The 16,524-nt window shown below is 42.1% G+C and overlaps 1 protein-coding gene across 3 annotated transcripts in view; it reads left to right on the top strand.

Annotated features, from left to right (window-relative positions):
• MAP3K5 (mitogen-activated protein kinase kinase kinase 5) overlaps positions 1-16,524 on the top strand; it is a 164,198-nt gene that overhangs the window by 70,920 nt on the left and 76,754 nt on the right. For all 3 annotated transcript variants that reach the window (XM_045010034.1, XM_045010035.1, XM_045010036.1), the window contains exons 4-6: positions 13,587-13,780; positions 14,086-14,254; positions 15,104-15,210. In XM_045010034.1, coding sequence (XP_044865969.1) covers positions 13,587-13,780; positions 14,086-14,254; positions 15,104-15,210 — 470 coding nt within the window. The remainder of the gene's footprint in view (positions 1-13,586; positions 13,781-14,085; positions 14,255-15,103; positions 15,211-16,524) is intronic.

Genomic DNA, 16,524 nt, shown 5'->3' with positions numbered 1-16,524 from the left:
TATACACTTCTGCTGCTCAGTATCCATTCATTTTCTGGAATTGCCCATGTAAATCTTCCTTTTCTTATGTCATAGACATACTGCACTGGGCGCCTGAGAGGATAGCCAGATCTTAGGCCACTAATTTTTATAACAGTGTTGACACAAAAATATTGTCCAAAACTCTCTTCATTTACACCTATTCCATCCTGTTTACTTGAGTGGGCTTTCCTAATTAAGGCGTATAGTGTTTAATTTTAGGAATTTGCCTCAGATGATAGATTAAATTCAAGTAGCTGCAATCTTCCCTCGTATTTTCCTGACTACTGCAAACACTGAGATAACTTTTTAGGTAGCTAAATAAATGTATCTAGACAATTGGCATGGTTTCTAAGAGGATTCAGAGAAATCAGTGCAGAATTTGGCTCTAAAACTGAACTTAGAGTAGCAGTAGACTTTCTGATCATTTTCTCTTAAGAAATTGAAAAGAATGACAGGTAAAAATTCTTTCTTTTAACTTCTTGTAAAAGTGCTTGTGCAGGCATTCTGAGAATTGATGACATCACTGCGACAAAAAGATCCTCCCACATCTTCCAGAGGTAAAAATGGACTAAATGATCACTTAGGCCTTTAAAAATAAGGATAGGCTTGAGAGCAATGCCATTTCTGCTGTGAATTAGCTTGCAAGCATGTTTTTAAAGGCAATCATTTTGGTAAAGGGCTGATTGTCCTTGATATGAAAAGGCAAATGGAGGAAACCCTACTATCAGGAAATGAGCAGGCAGTATCACAGAGAGTTGACTAATGTGAAAACATTGCCTGTTAATATGTTTATACGACAGTTGCAGAGACTCAGTAAGAGGGTTGGTAACTTGACATTACTATTCTGATTAAGAGATAATCTATTTTGCATCTAAATTGGAAGGGAGAATGGTGGACTTGTTATCTGGCTTAAAAAACCCCAGTTTCTATAAATTGTATATAAAATGTGTTCTTGGAGGATTATTGATGTTACCTGGGTGTGCTTAGAAACCTTTTTTTTTGTGAGGAAGCAAACTCTAGTGCTTAGAACAGGGGAGAGTGTCAGTAGATCTAGGTTCTCTTCACAACCCCTCCAGTGATTTACTACGTGACCTCGACAAGTCACTTGGAGAGGGATTTCCAATGAGCAGTTAGGTGTCCAGCTTCTGTTTACTGTCAGTGGGAGTTAAACACTGTGTCTTTGAAAATCTTCCCCTTAATTTGTTTGTGCCTCAGTTTCCCTGGCTATAAAGTGGGTATAATTGTTGCCTGATAGGTTCTATGAGGTCTGTTTAAGTCAATGTTTGTACAGTGCTTTAAGATTGGACTAAAAATAAATTGAAGAAAGATAAATCAGTGAACATAAGAACAGCCATACTGGGTCAGACCAATGGTCCATCTAGCCCAGTATCCTGTCTTCCTACAGTGGCCAATGCCAGATGCTTCAGAGGTAATGAATGGAACAGGGCAATGATCTTGTAAGTTGTAGTTATATAAATGATCTTCTATTAGGCATTGAACTGAAACATATGAATAGTTATCTGAAAAAATGTTTCCATTCCCTGAAACGCTAGTGCGTGGTGTTTATGTAACATACATATATTTCCAGGAGTGGAACAACAGGATCTCTTGTCACCAAGGGGTTAAATGAGTTGCAAAATAGGTGTGTGTATGTGTGTGTCATAAGTAATTGGTGTTTGTTTCTTTTGAACCTTGTCTTCCTACAAAAATTCATTGCCTGCTGTTTTGGTTTTTGTTGCAACAGGATATTCTCCTTCAGAGTAATAGCCAATATTATACCGGTAGGCTAAACTACAGCAAAGTTTTTGTGGGGAGAGTAGGGGAAGATAACAGCAAATGATCATTTCCTGTTACAATGTGATTTTATAGTAATCCAATGGATAAAGTTTGAAAACAACAAAAGTATTTATTCTGTATATTGCAATAACTTTAGAAACAAAGGTGGTTTGATAGGAGAGAGCTATTTTGATGTTTATGCCTTTAAGCATAGTTTTTGAGGTCCAAAAGGCAGCCAGCGGAGCCATTCTAAAAATTCTTATTAAAAGGAATGCTGTTTTTAAAAAAATGTTGGCATAAAGGCTGTATGGATGCTCTTTGCTTATGCTAGCTGGTCAATTTCTGTTTAATTCAATCCTCTATGGTTTACGTTTTATTTATTGGGACAAATAGCTGCAGTTCAGGTTAATGGCAATATGAGTCAAAATAATTGTTAGACTGATCACCTCTAAGATCGTGCAGGATGGAGAGGAGAACAACCTCCGACACAAAAGGAGGGTTAACCACCTCTGCGGCAGTGTTATTCCCTTCCACTGGACTCCATAAAAGGCAGGTTCAGGGTATCCACATGGGGGAGGGTTAGTGAATAGGGAGGCCGGGGTGGGCCAAGAGGGATGTACATTTTTTCCCACTGGCCCCTGGGAGCTATGAGTGGAAATGTTATATAGTTTGTGACTGTAATATTTTTGCACTGCTCCTCTCCATGACGGCAGAGTCTCCATTTAAGGCATGTCCTGAGGGATTGCTTAGGCAGCCCTGGCAGTGCTCCTCCAATGGACCCACTGTTGCTGAGGAGGTGTGGGTCCTCCGGGTGGTGAACCTGACCGTAGAATGGGTTTGGGGGCTGCCCCCATAGTGTCTTCCACACAGTGGAAGGGAGAACTTTTGTAATCCCCACCTATCCCCTGAAACCAAGGGCGATGGTGCACCATTTAAAGTTGCTGAACCTGGCCCACTCTCATCCACAGCAGCTCCAGTCCTGTGGAGCTGACGTGGCTGCGTGCTCTGGCCTGTTGGCTCTCAGAACAGCATGCAGGCAGGGCTCTCCCCCTGCAATATCCTTCCCTGCCCCCTTTCTGACACTGATGCCACTGTTTTGCCTTCTCTGAGCTGGTCTGGGCTGTGGCAGGCTAAAAAGTGGTTGGAACAAAGCATGGACAGCTTCCACCAGCTCTGCATCCTATGTCTGACAGAATGATCTGGGAGGGAAGCCTATGAGAGTTAGCTCACAAAGTCATCCTCCATTACAGTTCCCTGCCACAGGTTGGAAGGGACCTCAGGAGATCATCTAGTCTAACTCCCTGCTCAACGCAGTACTGATCCCCAACTAAATCCCCAAATGGCCCCCTCAAGGGTTGAAGTCACAACTCTGGGTTTAGCAGGCCAATGCTCAAACCACTGAGCTATCCTACCCTGCTGAGGTATCTAAGTAAAGGAATGTTAATGTGGTATTGCAGATACCGCACAGTGCTAATTGTGGATAATTGATTGCATTTTTAATGACAACCATGGTATCATTATCATTGTCTTATTTATAACAGACATACTACTGTAGTGCCATAGGCCACGATCAATATATTGAGGCCCCATTGTGCTAGGTGAGGCGAGCAGGTGGTCAGTGGTAGCAAGTCTGGTGGTATATAAAATACTATAAGCTCAGTGCTCACTTAATGAGCAACTGTTCAATATCTTTTCTTCTCATTGGTCAGTGAATTATTTACTGCACACTGCTCTAATTCTACTCTTACAACAGAGTCATTAATTTCCTCATAGTCTTTTCTGTGGTGCTTATCACTTCAGTATGTGAGTGATTCAGAAACCTGTGAGATGTGGGGGTGCTTTTATCCCTTGTTACAGATGGGGAGCTGAGCCACAAAGATTAAGGTCAAAAGTATCTGTTGATTTTGAGTGCCCAATTTGAGACACATAGGACCTGATTCTTCAGGGTACTTAGCACTTTACATGTTCAAAGCACAGCTCCTGTTGATTTCAGTTGGAGCTGTGAGTGGTCACACACAATTAATTAGTGACCATCTGTGGAAAGTTTGGTTTAAGTGACTTGCTTAGCATCACACTGGAACTCTATGGCAGAGGCAGGGGTAGAATCCAGTTCCCCGCCCGGGTGGAATTCAGCTGCCTTACTCATAAGACTGCCCTTTCTGTTCCTGCAATCCTCATCTCATTCACTAAACACCTTCAGTCTTCTGCAACAAATGAAGCAGGAGTCCTAAAGACAACAGTCTCCTTCACTACATAACCCTGATTTGTTCCCAGAGCAGGTCCACACTGTGCAGGTAACTGAACTTGGAGGGAGCATGTTCAGTTGCTCTATGGGGATGGTGCATGCAGTCTGCTCAGTGCTAGGAGCTGTGAGAGGCTCAACCCTGCTCAGTGAGGATGGAATCTTCTAAGAAGTCTCTCCTGAGTATGAGTGAATTGTAATTTTTCAAAGGCTTATAATTTGGCCAAATTTGGGTGTTTTTTTCCCTGCTGGAACAGCAACAGACACACCCTCAATGAAAGGGCTCCCACTTCCTACCAAATTTCAAGCCCCTGCTCCAAGGCATGGGGGCACCAGAACATTAACACTTCAAAACAACAGCTTTGCCTTATCCTTGGGGACAGCTCAACTCTTAGCTGAGGTTTTCAAAATATAATATATATCAGCTTGGGCTAGATCTCACCCAGGCTGCACAATTTCATCACAAATGGTTGAAGATTGGCAACGTTATAAGCACCTTAAAACAGGATATTGTGACAGGAAGGGTTGGGTAACCTAAATAATAGGTAGTGCGACCCACTCTGTTTATTTTTGAATTTTATTTTTATATATATATATAAAATAAGAGAGACGGGGTGTATGAAAGGGAGTGTAAGGGAAGGAAGGGAAAGGTGTAACCTTGTGTAAATACAGTAGGATATTTTTGATTTGTTCAGTAAAGTGAATTTAGATCAGTAAACCTTGCTTACTCTTTGATATTTTGAGTTCATTGACTGATTTGTTACCTGGGTTCTCCTTGAAAGAATCTAGGACTCTTTTATGAGGAAATCTGGAGTGGAGACCATCAAAATCAGACACTGAGTCCTCCTATATGGACTTGTGGCACACCAAGGCTTTATAAAGACTAAGGGGCTTATTCTTCCCTTATTCCACATATGAAATGCACAGTGATCATTTCATGTGTGATACAAGGTGAGAATGTACCTTTAAATCTGGACACCGAATGAAAGTGGGACATGATTTATAGGTCATTCCTGATATCTTTAATGTGCCCTGCTCTTTAATTGACTTTAAGTCTTGGCTCCAGTGCTGTCCCCATTCATGTCAATAGCAAAGCTCCCATTCGCTTCAGTGGGAGTAGAAACGCCCATACTGTGTATTTGTATTCATTGTAACATCAACACATGGTAAGATGATTTGATTACTGAAAATTCTCTGGGAAAACAGGTTTAATAACTTGTTTTAGGGTTATGCCATCTGTTAGACACGGCACCATGTGTAGTCAGAGAGCTGCCGTCTTTGACAAATTTACATCAGAAACACTGAAATAATCATAGATATGCCTCAAGAGAGGCAGCAGGAGGATTGCAGAAAGCTGAAGTGAATCATAATGTGAGTGAACCCATAGGGAGAGTAGTTCCTATTTCCAAGACTGTTGGCAACTTTTCCCTCAGATGAAAATAAAAAGCTAAATTTGGGGGGTTCTGGCTGTGCTGGTTGGCTGTGCACTAGCAGATTTCTCAGCCCAGAAGGCAAAGCATTGCAAGTTAATGAAGACTCCTCCTCCTGTGCAGATTCTGCCTTTCCTCAGGTGAGATCCTGGGAGATAGCTGATAGTTAGGGGATCTCTATAGAAGGTATCCGCTGTCAGGGACCCAAGAGGTTGGGAGACCGTGGTTGAGGTTGCCTCTTGCCTGGGGTGAATCCTCCAAATTTGTGGGTTTGTTGGGATGAACAACCCCCCTTCCCTAGGATGTCAATTCCTACATTGACACACAGCATGCCAAATAAGCTATTTATTTCTTTATTTAGAACATGGCAGTGCCCACATTGTGTGAGGTGCTTTCAATCACATCAGAAGACATGATCTCTGAATCAGATTATACCGACTTTCCATTCCCTCTATGTAGGAACAACCTGTGTGGAGGATAAAGGGGCTTTATATGTGATGTGAATAATGAAAGGAATGTAGATTTTCTTTCCTCCTTCTAATGTTCAGAATGTAATTAAAGTGAATACTAGGAACTTTTATTGTATCTTAAAGAAACAGAGATGGGGCTTTTTTTTTAAAGGGATGAAAAAGCAAGACAAAAAGGAGTGTTGGATACAGACACTTCTAGCTGTGAGCAACACAAAGTCTTCTGATAGTTTTCATAGTTCTAGGTACTAGATTTAATCTGAAAAATGCTCAGAGAATAAGCCTTGAAGGTTGTGTAGTAGTAGGCAGTGAGCTGTGAAAGGGTATTGTATAAAGACATCACTTAAAACACTTGAATGAATCACTTGTTTAGTCACTAGGCATTAAAAATTTGCTCACACATTACTGACTCCTCCTAGTGCTTCCATTTTCTAATTAGTCTGACTGGTTTGATGAAATACATCCTGTTTTACAGCAATATGGATAATCTCTTAATAAGAGGCCTGATTCTGCAAGGTCCTGAAAATTTTGGCCCCAGTCCAGCATGTGCATATCTTTGTATGTGTGTCGTCCCACTGACTTCAGTAATGATGGGATTCTAAATGGAGCTGACTGGAAAGCTTCCCAGAAGAAGAGCTCCGTTTAAGCTCGCAAGCTTGTCTCGCTCACCAACAGAAGCTGGTCTAATAAAAGATTTTACCTCACCCACCTGGTGGATTGGAAAATGGAATTTTTGTCCAATTGTATTGTCGTGGTGCCATTTCTACCCATTTTAAAGGCTCCTTTACAATGCCAGAGTGGCAAAGAAAGGGCACTCGTGTAATTGAGAACTGGGCCTTGTGTCATATTCATGTCGGTAGTGACAAGGCGGGTGACAAGGCAGTATCTTTTATTGGACCATCTTCTGTTGGTGATAGACGCTTTCAAGCTTACACAGAGCACTTCTTCAGGTCTAACAATTTTCTGTATTCTTTGCTTGCTGCTTTCTTGAGGGCCATAAAAGTAAATTTATATATTTCATTTCAGGCAGTGCAAGTTGAGCAGTTTTTTTTGTTTGTTTGTATTTAACAGTAAAAATGTGTGTGACTATAAGTTTGCTTGCTTTATTATTCCATTCAAAATTATATTGGTGCAAAAAAGTAAATTCAGGATTGGGTTCTCCACAACTGTTGATCAAAAATGAATGAAAAGCACTCAGGTACACTAAAGAAAGAGCAGCTTTCCTGTTTGTAAGGTTATGAAAGGGTTAGTACTCTATTTCTGGAAGTGATCCAAGAATCATACCAGAATGAGCTTTTGAGTCTTGTGGGTTTCAAAAGCTGAAAAACATCCTTTTCCAGTGTTGTTTTTTATTTAAAAACTCCACTTGACAATGTCCCAGAGGTCTCAGAATCTTCCTCACAAGCTAGTCACAGTTTTATTTATTTATTTTTATAATTCTCTGAATAAACATCAGGAAGTAAAGTACCCTAAGAATAAATTGCCAGCCACATAAGCCTTTCTCCTAGTTTTGTCTCCCCAACACTCCTCCTAAGAAAAGACAGTTAATTAGAAGTAGGATATCCCTTCACTTCCTGTGTTGGTCGTAGGCCAGTTGCTGCCTTTCCTTCTCCCATAACTGGAGCAGAGGGAGGGGGAAGGCTAACCATTATGCCTGGCTAACCTCTTTTCCTCTCATTTGTGAATATGCCTGTTGGGCTAAAGCCCCCCACCTTTCCAAGAGGGTACATCCATTAGCATTATGGGTGTGTCTGCACTGCAGTTGCTGGGTGCGATTGTAGCTCTCTGGTGAATAAAAGCCATTTTGGCTTATGCTTGTTGTACTCCTTGGCTGCTGCTCCTCAGTGGTGGAGCTAATAGGGAGAACAAGACAGTGACACCCCCACCCCCATGGCCTTTAGGTGTATATGTAATGTCTTGTCACCTGACAACAGGGGCTCCTGTCACACAGGGATCGGTGTGACTCCCTGCTCAGGGCACTGCAACATGGTGCAAGGGATAACATGTCACAATGCCACTCACTCAGATTTGGCCACCATGACAGAGGGGCAGTTGGGCCAACCTGAGTGGCACTGTTCATAGATTGTTCATAGAATGTCAGGGTTGGAAGGGACCTCAGTCCAACCCCCTGCTCAAAGCAGGACCAATCCCCAGACAGATTTTTGCCCCAGATCCCTAAATGGCCCCCTGGGTTTAGCAGGCCAATGCTCAAACCACTGAGCTGTCCCTCCCTGTGTGCCAAGCCGCAAGGGCCAGAGTGGGGAGCTAGCTCATGGGACGGGAACTACTACTGCTGGGTGAGTGCAGGGCAGGCTTACTATCTGGCACACCCCTCCCCTTTTTCCTTTACCCCGAGCCTCCCTTCTGCACAAGCCTGGGATTAGGGTTGTGGTTCCGGGTGCAGAAGGTGCTGCTGTGGGTGGTTGGTGCCCTCTCAGTGGGGCGAGGAGGAGGCAGCAGCAGCAGAGGAATGCAGGCACCCCCAGTCATGACCCATCACCCCTAGGTTGCAAAACTTTGCTTGCCACTGCTGCTGATTAAATATTGTAAGGCCCTGGTCCTGCAATTCAATGTTCATGGGTGTGCCACTGCCCTGCTGTGCCCAGGCACAGTGAAATGCAGGATCATGACCTAAGTGTTCAGCTAGGGGGTTTGTAGTTGTATGGAGGTTTGTAGATTCATCCCCAGTAAACCCCTACCAGAGTGGATTTGATTTAAATCATGATTTAAATCACTAGTCAGGAAGACTCAATTTAATCATGGTTTTCTACATACAAGTGCATTCTTGTTGGTTGATATAACCTTAATACATATTCTTCACAGCTCAGAGATAGATGTAGGTTTCATTTTAGAAGGTACACACTATATATTTTTAAACAGTGATTTATTTTGAAAACTTTTCAGATTAATTTTACAGCTATATCAAAAAATGAATGATTGTTTGGTTATTTCATTTACCAAAGGTAATTGAAGCAGCTATTTATGAAGTCATTGGAAGGTGAACTATCTCCAATTCAACAGGTTAATCATTCATATTAGGAGGAGTTTCTTGCCATGCTGTATTAGGAGGAGAACATCACCAGACAGACATTTAAATTGTTTTATTTAACTAAGCAACAACGTTAAGTATTCTGGATTTTTTATTTCAACAGCAAACATATAATATTTTAACAAAACAAGCATATGTCCCTTGCTTCTCACATTTATCTCCAGACTTCTTTTCCTTGTCCAGATCTCTTCTGCCCCCAATAATCTTCTATTCATTGAACTTTTTGAAACTTTGCTTTTTCAGAGAGAGGCAAGGAATTGAATCTGTGTACACAAATTTGCAGAGGGACAATAGAGTTGAGGTCTGTTATTTCTCACTTCTGTATATTATGTATTTATTTAAAAACATGTTTGCTGTTAACAAGCATGTTACCTCTGGATATACAAATCCACAGTCTGAGAACTTTAAAACTAAGCATCTCTGATGGTATCTTCTAGACTGAGCACTGAATCCCATTGGATAGATAGAAAGATTAACCTAAAATAATGTATACAGAAGCCTGTGGAACTCCATAAAATTGGGTCCCTAATCCGTGAACTATTTGAACTCATTTACAAAGCTTTTCTTAAACATTACATGAATATATTGTCTCATGCTATAGAATTAGAATTTATAATCCCTATTCCATGATGATACATTATAGCTCAAAGATATCTTAATTAAAACTATCTTTAGGTATGTTTTTCCTCAAAAAGCATTTTATCAAAAAAATCCAATTTAAATAAAAAACAATTTTTTTTTATTTTTTAAAAAAACATTGATTTTTATCCACCGTGACCCCTATACATCACATAACCCCTTTCAGGCTCTCAGATAGGGTCAGAAGTGGAGCCTGGGGCCTTTCACAAGCCATCGGAATTGGGTGCGACTTTCACTCTAAGTGAATTTAAACTTTGTACTTAGCAAGTCTGGGACTAAAAGTTAAATATTTCCAGACTGCCTAGAAGGTCACTTAGTTTAAGATTGTAAATGAAGTGCAAAAAAGTAGAAAAAAAATCTATTTGCTAAATTTTGTTTTTCAGAAGGAACCAGTGCTGGATGTTGAGAGTAAGAATGGTCATGTGGTTCAGATATTGGCTTGTAATCTGGGAGAGCTTCTGCCACTGACTTCTTGTGTGACCTTGGGCAAATGGCTTTATCGCTCTGGACCTTCATTCTTTGTTGAATAGAGATAATAATCCTAGAAAGCAGTGTGGTCTGGTTGTTAGCTTATTGGTCTGGGAGTACTCCAGGTTCAGCACTGAACTCACCTGTGTATGTCTGTTTCCTCTCCCCTCTTTTGTCTCTCTGGTCTATTTAGATTGTAAACTGCTTGGGGTAAGGCCTAAGATTGTGTTTGTGCAGTGCCTCACGCAGTGGGACCCCACCTGGAAAATACTTTGTACTAATAATAATGTCTAGTAAGGTGTTGGATACTTTTTCAGCAGCCCAACCTAGTTGGTCAGCCTCTCTCTTAGGGTTTTCTAGAGTCCACCATTGTACCATCTGCCTCATCTCAATATAATGGGCTAAATTTTCAAACATAATTTCCTAAACTATGTTTACAAACCAGAGTTTATGTACACAAAACACAGATTTATACAGATAAAACCAGCAATTTAATGTTCAGAAACCAGTTTTGCATGCACAAATACACGTTTTGTGTACAATTCATATTGCGTGTATGCGCATTTGGTTGGTGGGTATAGCTTAGGCTCCCGAGTTTGAAAGTTTTGGGAAGCTGGGCACAAGCAAACAATATGCGTTTTAGTGTGGCTGAATGTAAATGTATACATCTAGAAACAAAGAATATAGGCCAGAATGGGGAGCTTGATCCACTATGACTCCCAGATCTTTTTCAGTTTCACTGCTTCCCAGGATAATCTGCTGAACATCTGCTCCCAGTGCAACACTGTGGCCAAAAGGGCTAATGCAATCCTTGGATGCATAAACAGGGGAATCTTGAGTAAGAGTAGAGAGGTTCTTTTACCTCTGTGTTGGTCACTCGTGTGGTCATTGCTGGAATATTGTGTCCAGTTCTGGTGTCCCCAGTTCAAGAAGGATGTTGATGAATTGGAGAGGGTTCAGAGAAGAGCCACTAGAAGCATTTAAGTGTTAGAAAACATACTTATAGTGATATACTGTTACTCAAGGAGCTCAATCCTTTTAGCTCAACAAAGAGAAGGTTAAGGGGTGCCTTGATTGCAGTCTGTAAGTACTTGGGGAGCAAATATTTGATAACTGGGTCTTCAATTTAGCAGAGAAAGGTATGACACATTCTGGTGGCTAGAAGTTGAAGCTAGGCAAATTGAGACCAGAAATAAGGTGTAAATTTTTAACAGAGAGTAGTTTACCATTGGAAGAACATACCAAAGGTCATAGTGGATTCTCTATCACTGGCAATTTTTAAATCAAGATGGGATATTTTCTAAAAGATCTGCTGTGGGCATGGTTTTGAGGAAGTTCCAGGGCCTGTGTTCTACAGGAAGTCAGACTAGGTGATAACAATGGTCTCTTCTGGGCTTGGAATCTATGAACCCATGAAAATTGAGCTTTCATCATTGTTCTACAGCATGGGGCCCATTTTGCCAGAGAGGATATATGTGATCTGACATCTCCTTTCCTTCCACTGCTGAAGAAGGAGAGTGGGCTGGCCTGTGAGCCACTAAACCTTGGAACGAGTTTGTGGCACAAAATTGCAGGAACCCATGCAGTTTACTTCCGAAAGGTGTCCCTGCTGCTTTGATGTCCAATTCACTAGTTAAAGGAATACAAACTGGGAGTGAAATCCTGGTCCCATTGGAGTCCCTTGGTGGTCTTTCAGAAATGCAGACATTCAACATGCTTATCTATGCACACATGTTCCTTTGGTGCGTGTGGCATACAGCAGTAGTTCTCAACCGGAGGTCTGCGGCTCCCTGCGGGGTCTGTGAGCCCTTTTGGGGGGCCATAGGCTCTGTGTCTGAAACCCCTCAGTTCCCTGAGCCCTGGTGCCCCTCTCCCTCGGGGCTGAGCCCTGGTGCCCCGCCACCCCGATTGAAGCCAGGAGTGACATGGGGCTGAAGCCCCGAGCCTTAGCGATCGCACAGGCAGAAGCCCTGAGACCATTGCAGAGTTGGTGGGGGGCACAAGGGTGTTGGTCCCCCAAACTGCAGTGCCTTACCCAGAGAGGGGCAGTCCCGGGGGGGGAGCTCCACCCCCCACCTCCTCCTCTCCTCCAGTCCCCCTTAGGCCCTGTCCTCTGGCCGGATCATAGGTGGGAAGCCAGAGCCAAGCAGTGTGCGGCAGCTGCTCCTCTGGCTGGTGGTGCCATGGAGTGGGTTGCGGCTGCTCCTCAGCTTCCAGCCCCCTTGACTGCTCATGCAACCAGTAAGAGCTGCCTGGGTGTGGGGACCCAGCTCCGGGGCCAGCAGAGCCCTCAGGGAGCAGCCACCACAGGGGGAGCCCTCCCAGCACACAGCCCCTATCCGCCCCCTCTCCCTGCATTCTGAGCTACCCCCCTGCCCACACACTGCCCCTAGCTACCCCCTCCCTGCAACCTGACATACCTCCCAAGCCTGCACACAGCCCCTAGCTACCACTCTCACTTCACTCTGAGCTACACCCTTCCCAGCACGCAGCCCCTAGCTAGCCCGCTCCCTGCACCCTGAGCTACACCCCTCCCAGCACACAGACCCTAGCTAACTCCTCCATGCACCCTGAGCTACCCCCTGCCCCCACACAGCCCCTAGATACCCCCTCCCTGCACCCTGAGCTACCCCGCTCCTCTCACACAGCCCCTAGATACCCCCCTCCCTGCACCCTGAGCGGTTTTCAAACTTCGTGAGCTGAGCGCCCCACCTTTGAGTTATAATTTTTGGTTGTGCCACCCCCCCCCCGCAACCCAGACAGCCTGGGTGGCCTGCTGAGGTGAGTCAGGGGGTGGAGGTGGTGCTCCCTCCCTGGGCCCTGCCGTGTGGTATCTGGCCAGAGCCCCGTCAGCTCTTGCCCCCCCAAAATAGAAGTCAAATTATGCCTATGCCTAAGGGTCCCCCCTGGCCCGGAGCTCCAAGTCCCCCGCCCCTCCAGTCCATAGGAGGTTTGTCTTCACATAATTATCTCAAGATAATGCAAATGGCTTACAATGTTCATGGCTTGTAACATCTATGGGGCTGACTTGTGTACCAAGTCCTCAGAGGGTTATACTGCTACCTTTTCAATATAAGTCATTTTGAAAACAATCCACCTCGCTCTCCACTTTACAATTAAGCTGATGGCCCGGGATGCATGGGGCATGCTGTCAGGCTACTAAAGTAGTTAGAAGAATCTTTCTTATAAGTTAATATGCTGGCTATTGTAGGGTGAGAGTGAAGCTCTTAAAAAGACCCATTTTATGAAAACAATTCAGAAATCAAAAATAATATATTTCAGCTGGTCCTCATATTCCATCTGAAAATTAAATTGCATAATCCTAAACCATTTAGGAGAAATGAATCTATGAAATCCTGACCAGTTGAAGTGAATGGCAGAATTCCCATTGACTTCAATAGAGCCAGGATTTCACTCTTTGCGATTAACTATTTCTAACTTGAGGCCTATAATATAGAAATAACTGTCTTAACTATTGCATCTTGTTTTCACAGATGTGCACTGGTAACTACATATTTGTTCCATATATGATAACCCCACATAACAAAGTGTACTGCTGTGATAGCAGTTTTATGAAGGGATTAACAGAGCTAATGCAGCCCAGTTTTGAATTGCTTCTTGGGCCAATATGTTTACCTTTGGTGGATCGCTTCATTCAACTCTTGAAGGTGGCACAGGCCAGTTCAAGGTAAGATCTCCTCTCATCTCCTCCCATGAAACACACACGTTTTTATGGATGATTTCGATATTGGTGGTAGGTTTCCTCAGGGACATATTAAAATTCTATAGCATTTTCCATGGAATAATTTGAATGAAAGTAACTATTTTTTAAAAGTATTCTAAAACTAGTATTTTAACTATTTTTAAAAATATTTATTTTATTTATTCGTATTGATTTCTAAGCTAGGGCCCCACTGTACTAAGGTACTGCACAAACACATAACATAAGACAGTCCTTGCCCCAAATGTCTAAAACAATGTGTTTAATTGTAGCCAATATTTCCGAGAGTCCATTCTTAATGATATCAGGAAGGCCCGCAACCTGTACACAGGCAAAGAGCTAGCTGCAGAGCTGGCAAGGATACGACAGCGAGTGGATAATATTGAACTCTTGTCTGCGGACATCGTCATAAATTTGCTTCTGTCCTATAGAGACATTCAGGTATGACCTTGCTGTTCAGAAATAATACGTTGTTTCAATTCTTCTTCTTTTGCAATGTAAAAGATATGGTGTTTTTACAGAGTGTGGTAAGCAACTGGTTCATTAACAAAACAGTGCTTTTGTTACATGCATTATAGACACTATTAAAATTAATGAAAACAATTTTTTGACTGATGCTTTGTTGCTTTATTTTGCAGTTACAGTGTGTGTGCATCTACGCAGTTGGCAGGAGTTAATAACAGACTGCTTGTTGTGTTACATACATTGCTTCTTTACAATTAATTATATGTTTGATCATAGGTTAATGATGGTTTTTAAATTTATATCTGTAGATTAAGTGATACTGTCTCTTAAGTTCATGAGCCTCTGGTGTATTAAGACTTTTTTTTAAAGATTGAGGGATGAATAGTAATTACATTCAATTATACAGTAACCTTCACTAAGAGCCCGAGGATACTTTATAATTCAAACACAATTAACCACATAATATGTCTGTCTTAATATGAAAGATAATACAGATTCACCCTCTGAAGCCAATTTCACAGCAGTAGGACATAAATGCTAAAAGCTCCAGTTCCATGGAAGAATATATGAATCTATATTTATGTAGTTCAGCAGACATGACTTCACTGATTTTCACGTTAAGTGCCATGTCCCCTTATAATAAGTGGCGGAGTATGACACCAATCATAACATGAGATTGAAGAAATTGAAATCCATAAAGCCTAGTATGAATTCATAATAGATATCTGTATGAAATTCCCAGTCCATAATTTACAAGCAAAGTTTATATAGACGTTTCTGGCAGCAAGCACTTACAACTTCATTATTCTCTCTTTCTTTTGGAAGGATTATGATTCCATTGTGAAACTGGTGGAAACTTTAGAAAAGCTGCCTACCTTTGACTTGGCCTCCCATCACCATGTGAAGTTTCATTATGCATTTGCACTAAACAGGTAAGAATAATTTTTCTCCTCTGTGAAATAATAATCTGATGTATTGTTTTACTTCAAACTCTCCACAGGGCATGGTGATCCCATTGCAAGACCCCCTTCTGGAATCTTCTCACACAGGTCTTAGTCCCATGTATTGCACTGAAGCATTTTCAGGACTCTCTGAATTTCATTTTCAACTAAATTTCCTTCCCCTTCTGTGCCCTCAAATTCCATTTCGCCCTTCTTCATTCTTTCTCCTTCAGTGTGGGAGTTTAGTTCGTCTTACCATGTGTGTAAATCAGTATTTAACTTTGCTTTCCACACCTGATTTTGTGCAAACAGAAAATATGAGGTGGGACAAAGGCCAAGTAAATGTTCCATAAAATGCACTCAAATTAATAAGCAGCATAATTTTGTCAGGGTGCTGGAGGTACAACATGGTAGCAATCCCACTGGTTTAGACAGCCTCATGTCTAACTATTATCTGTTCCCATGTCAGGGGACAGAAGGATAAGTAATGCTAATGGGGTGCAAAAAGTAAACCCTCCTGTCACCTTAAGCAAAGCAAAACATCAGACAGAAGATTTAGTTCATTTTTAAAAATTTCTTTTCATCTCCCTCCCACTGTTTGCTAGCACATACATAATGTGCCATATGCTGTGCTATATATGACTTTCACGGGTTTAAAAGGAAACTAAGATTTTTTTGCATGACAGTCCAGAAAAATACTGGCCACTGAACAAGACATTAAAATGGAATTTTCAAAAGAGCTCAGCAAGGAACTCTGCTCCCTTGCTCTGCTGTCATTCAGGTTAATGGGAGTTGTACCATTGACTTCCATGAGAACAGAGTTAGGCCAGCTATGAGTGTTTTTTGACTATCTCACACGAAATATAGAAAATCTCATAACAATGAAGGCTAAGATCAGCCTTTATTATCAGAGAAAAGCAACAAGCTTTGAACACCATGTATTCCCCCATCAAAGAGATTCAGAACTGTCCATCTATTAAAATTATTGCAGGGTTTTGGAGCTGTGCTCTGGCTCCACTCCAGCTCCAGGCAAAAACCTGCAGCTGCTCCGGAGCTCCTCCGCACTCCAGCTCTGGGCTCCGCTCCAAAGCCCTGAATTATTGTGAGAAGATATTATAGGTGACAAGCTGAAAAATTAGGGACAATTATTTTTGTAGGAAATGAATGCTGTCTAGCATTGTTCAGCCTGAGGAAAAGATCCAAGCCCTTTCTAGCTATCATACAGCAAGCATATATACTATGCCCCGTATGTTAATTATAGCATGCCATACATACGCACAGTACTTTGCAGATAACTAAAGAACC

The sequence above is a fragment of the Mauremys mutica genome, chromosome 3 (genome assembly GCF_020497125.1).
Source record: "Mauremys mutica isolate MM-2020 ecotype Southern chromosome 3, ASM2049712v1, whole genome shotgun sequence".
NCBI lineage: Eukaryota > Metazoa > Chordata > Testudines > Geoemydidae > Mauremys > Mauremys mutica.
This window is presented reverse-complemented; position numbering and strand designations above follow the sequence as displayed.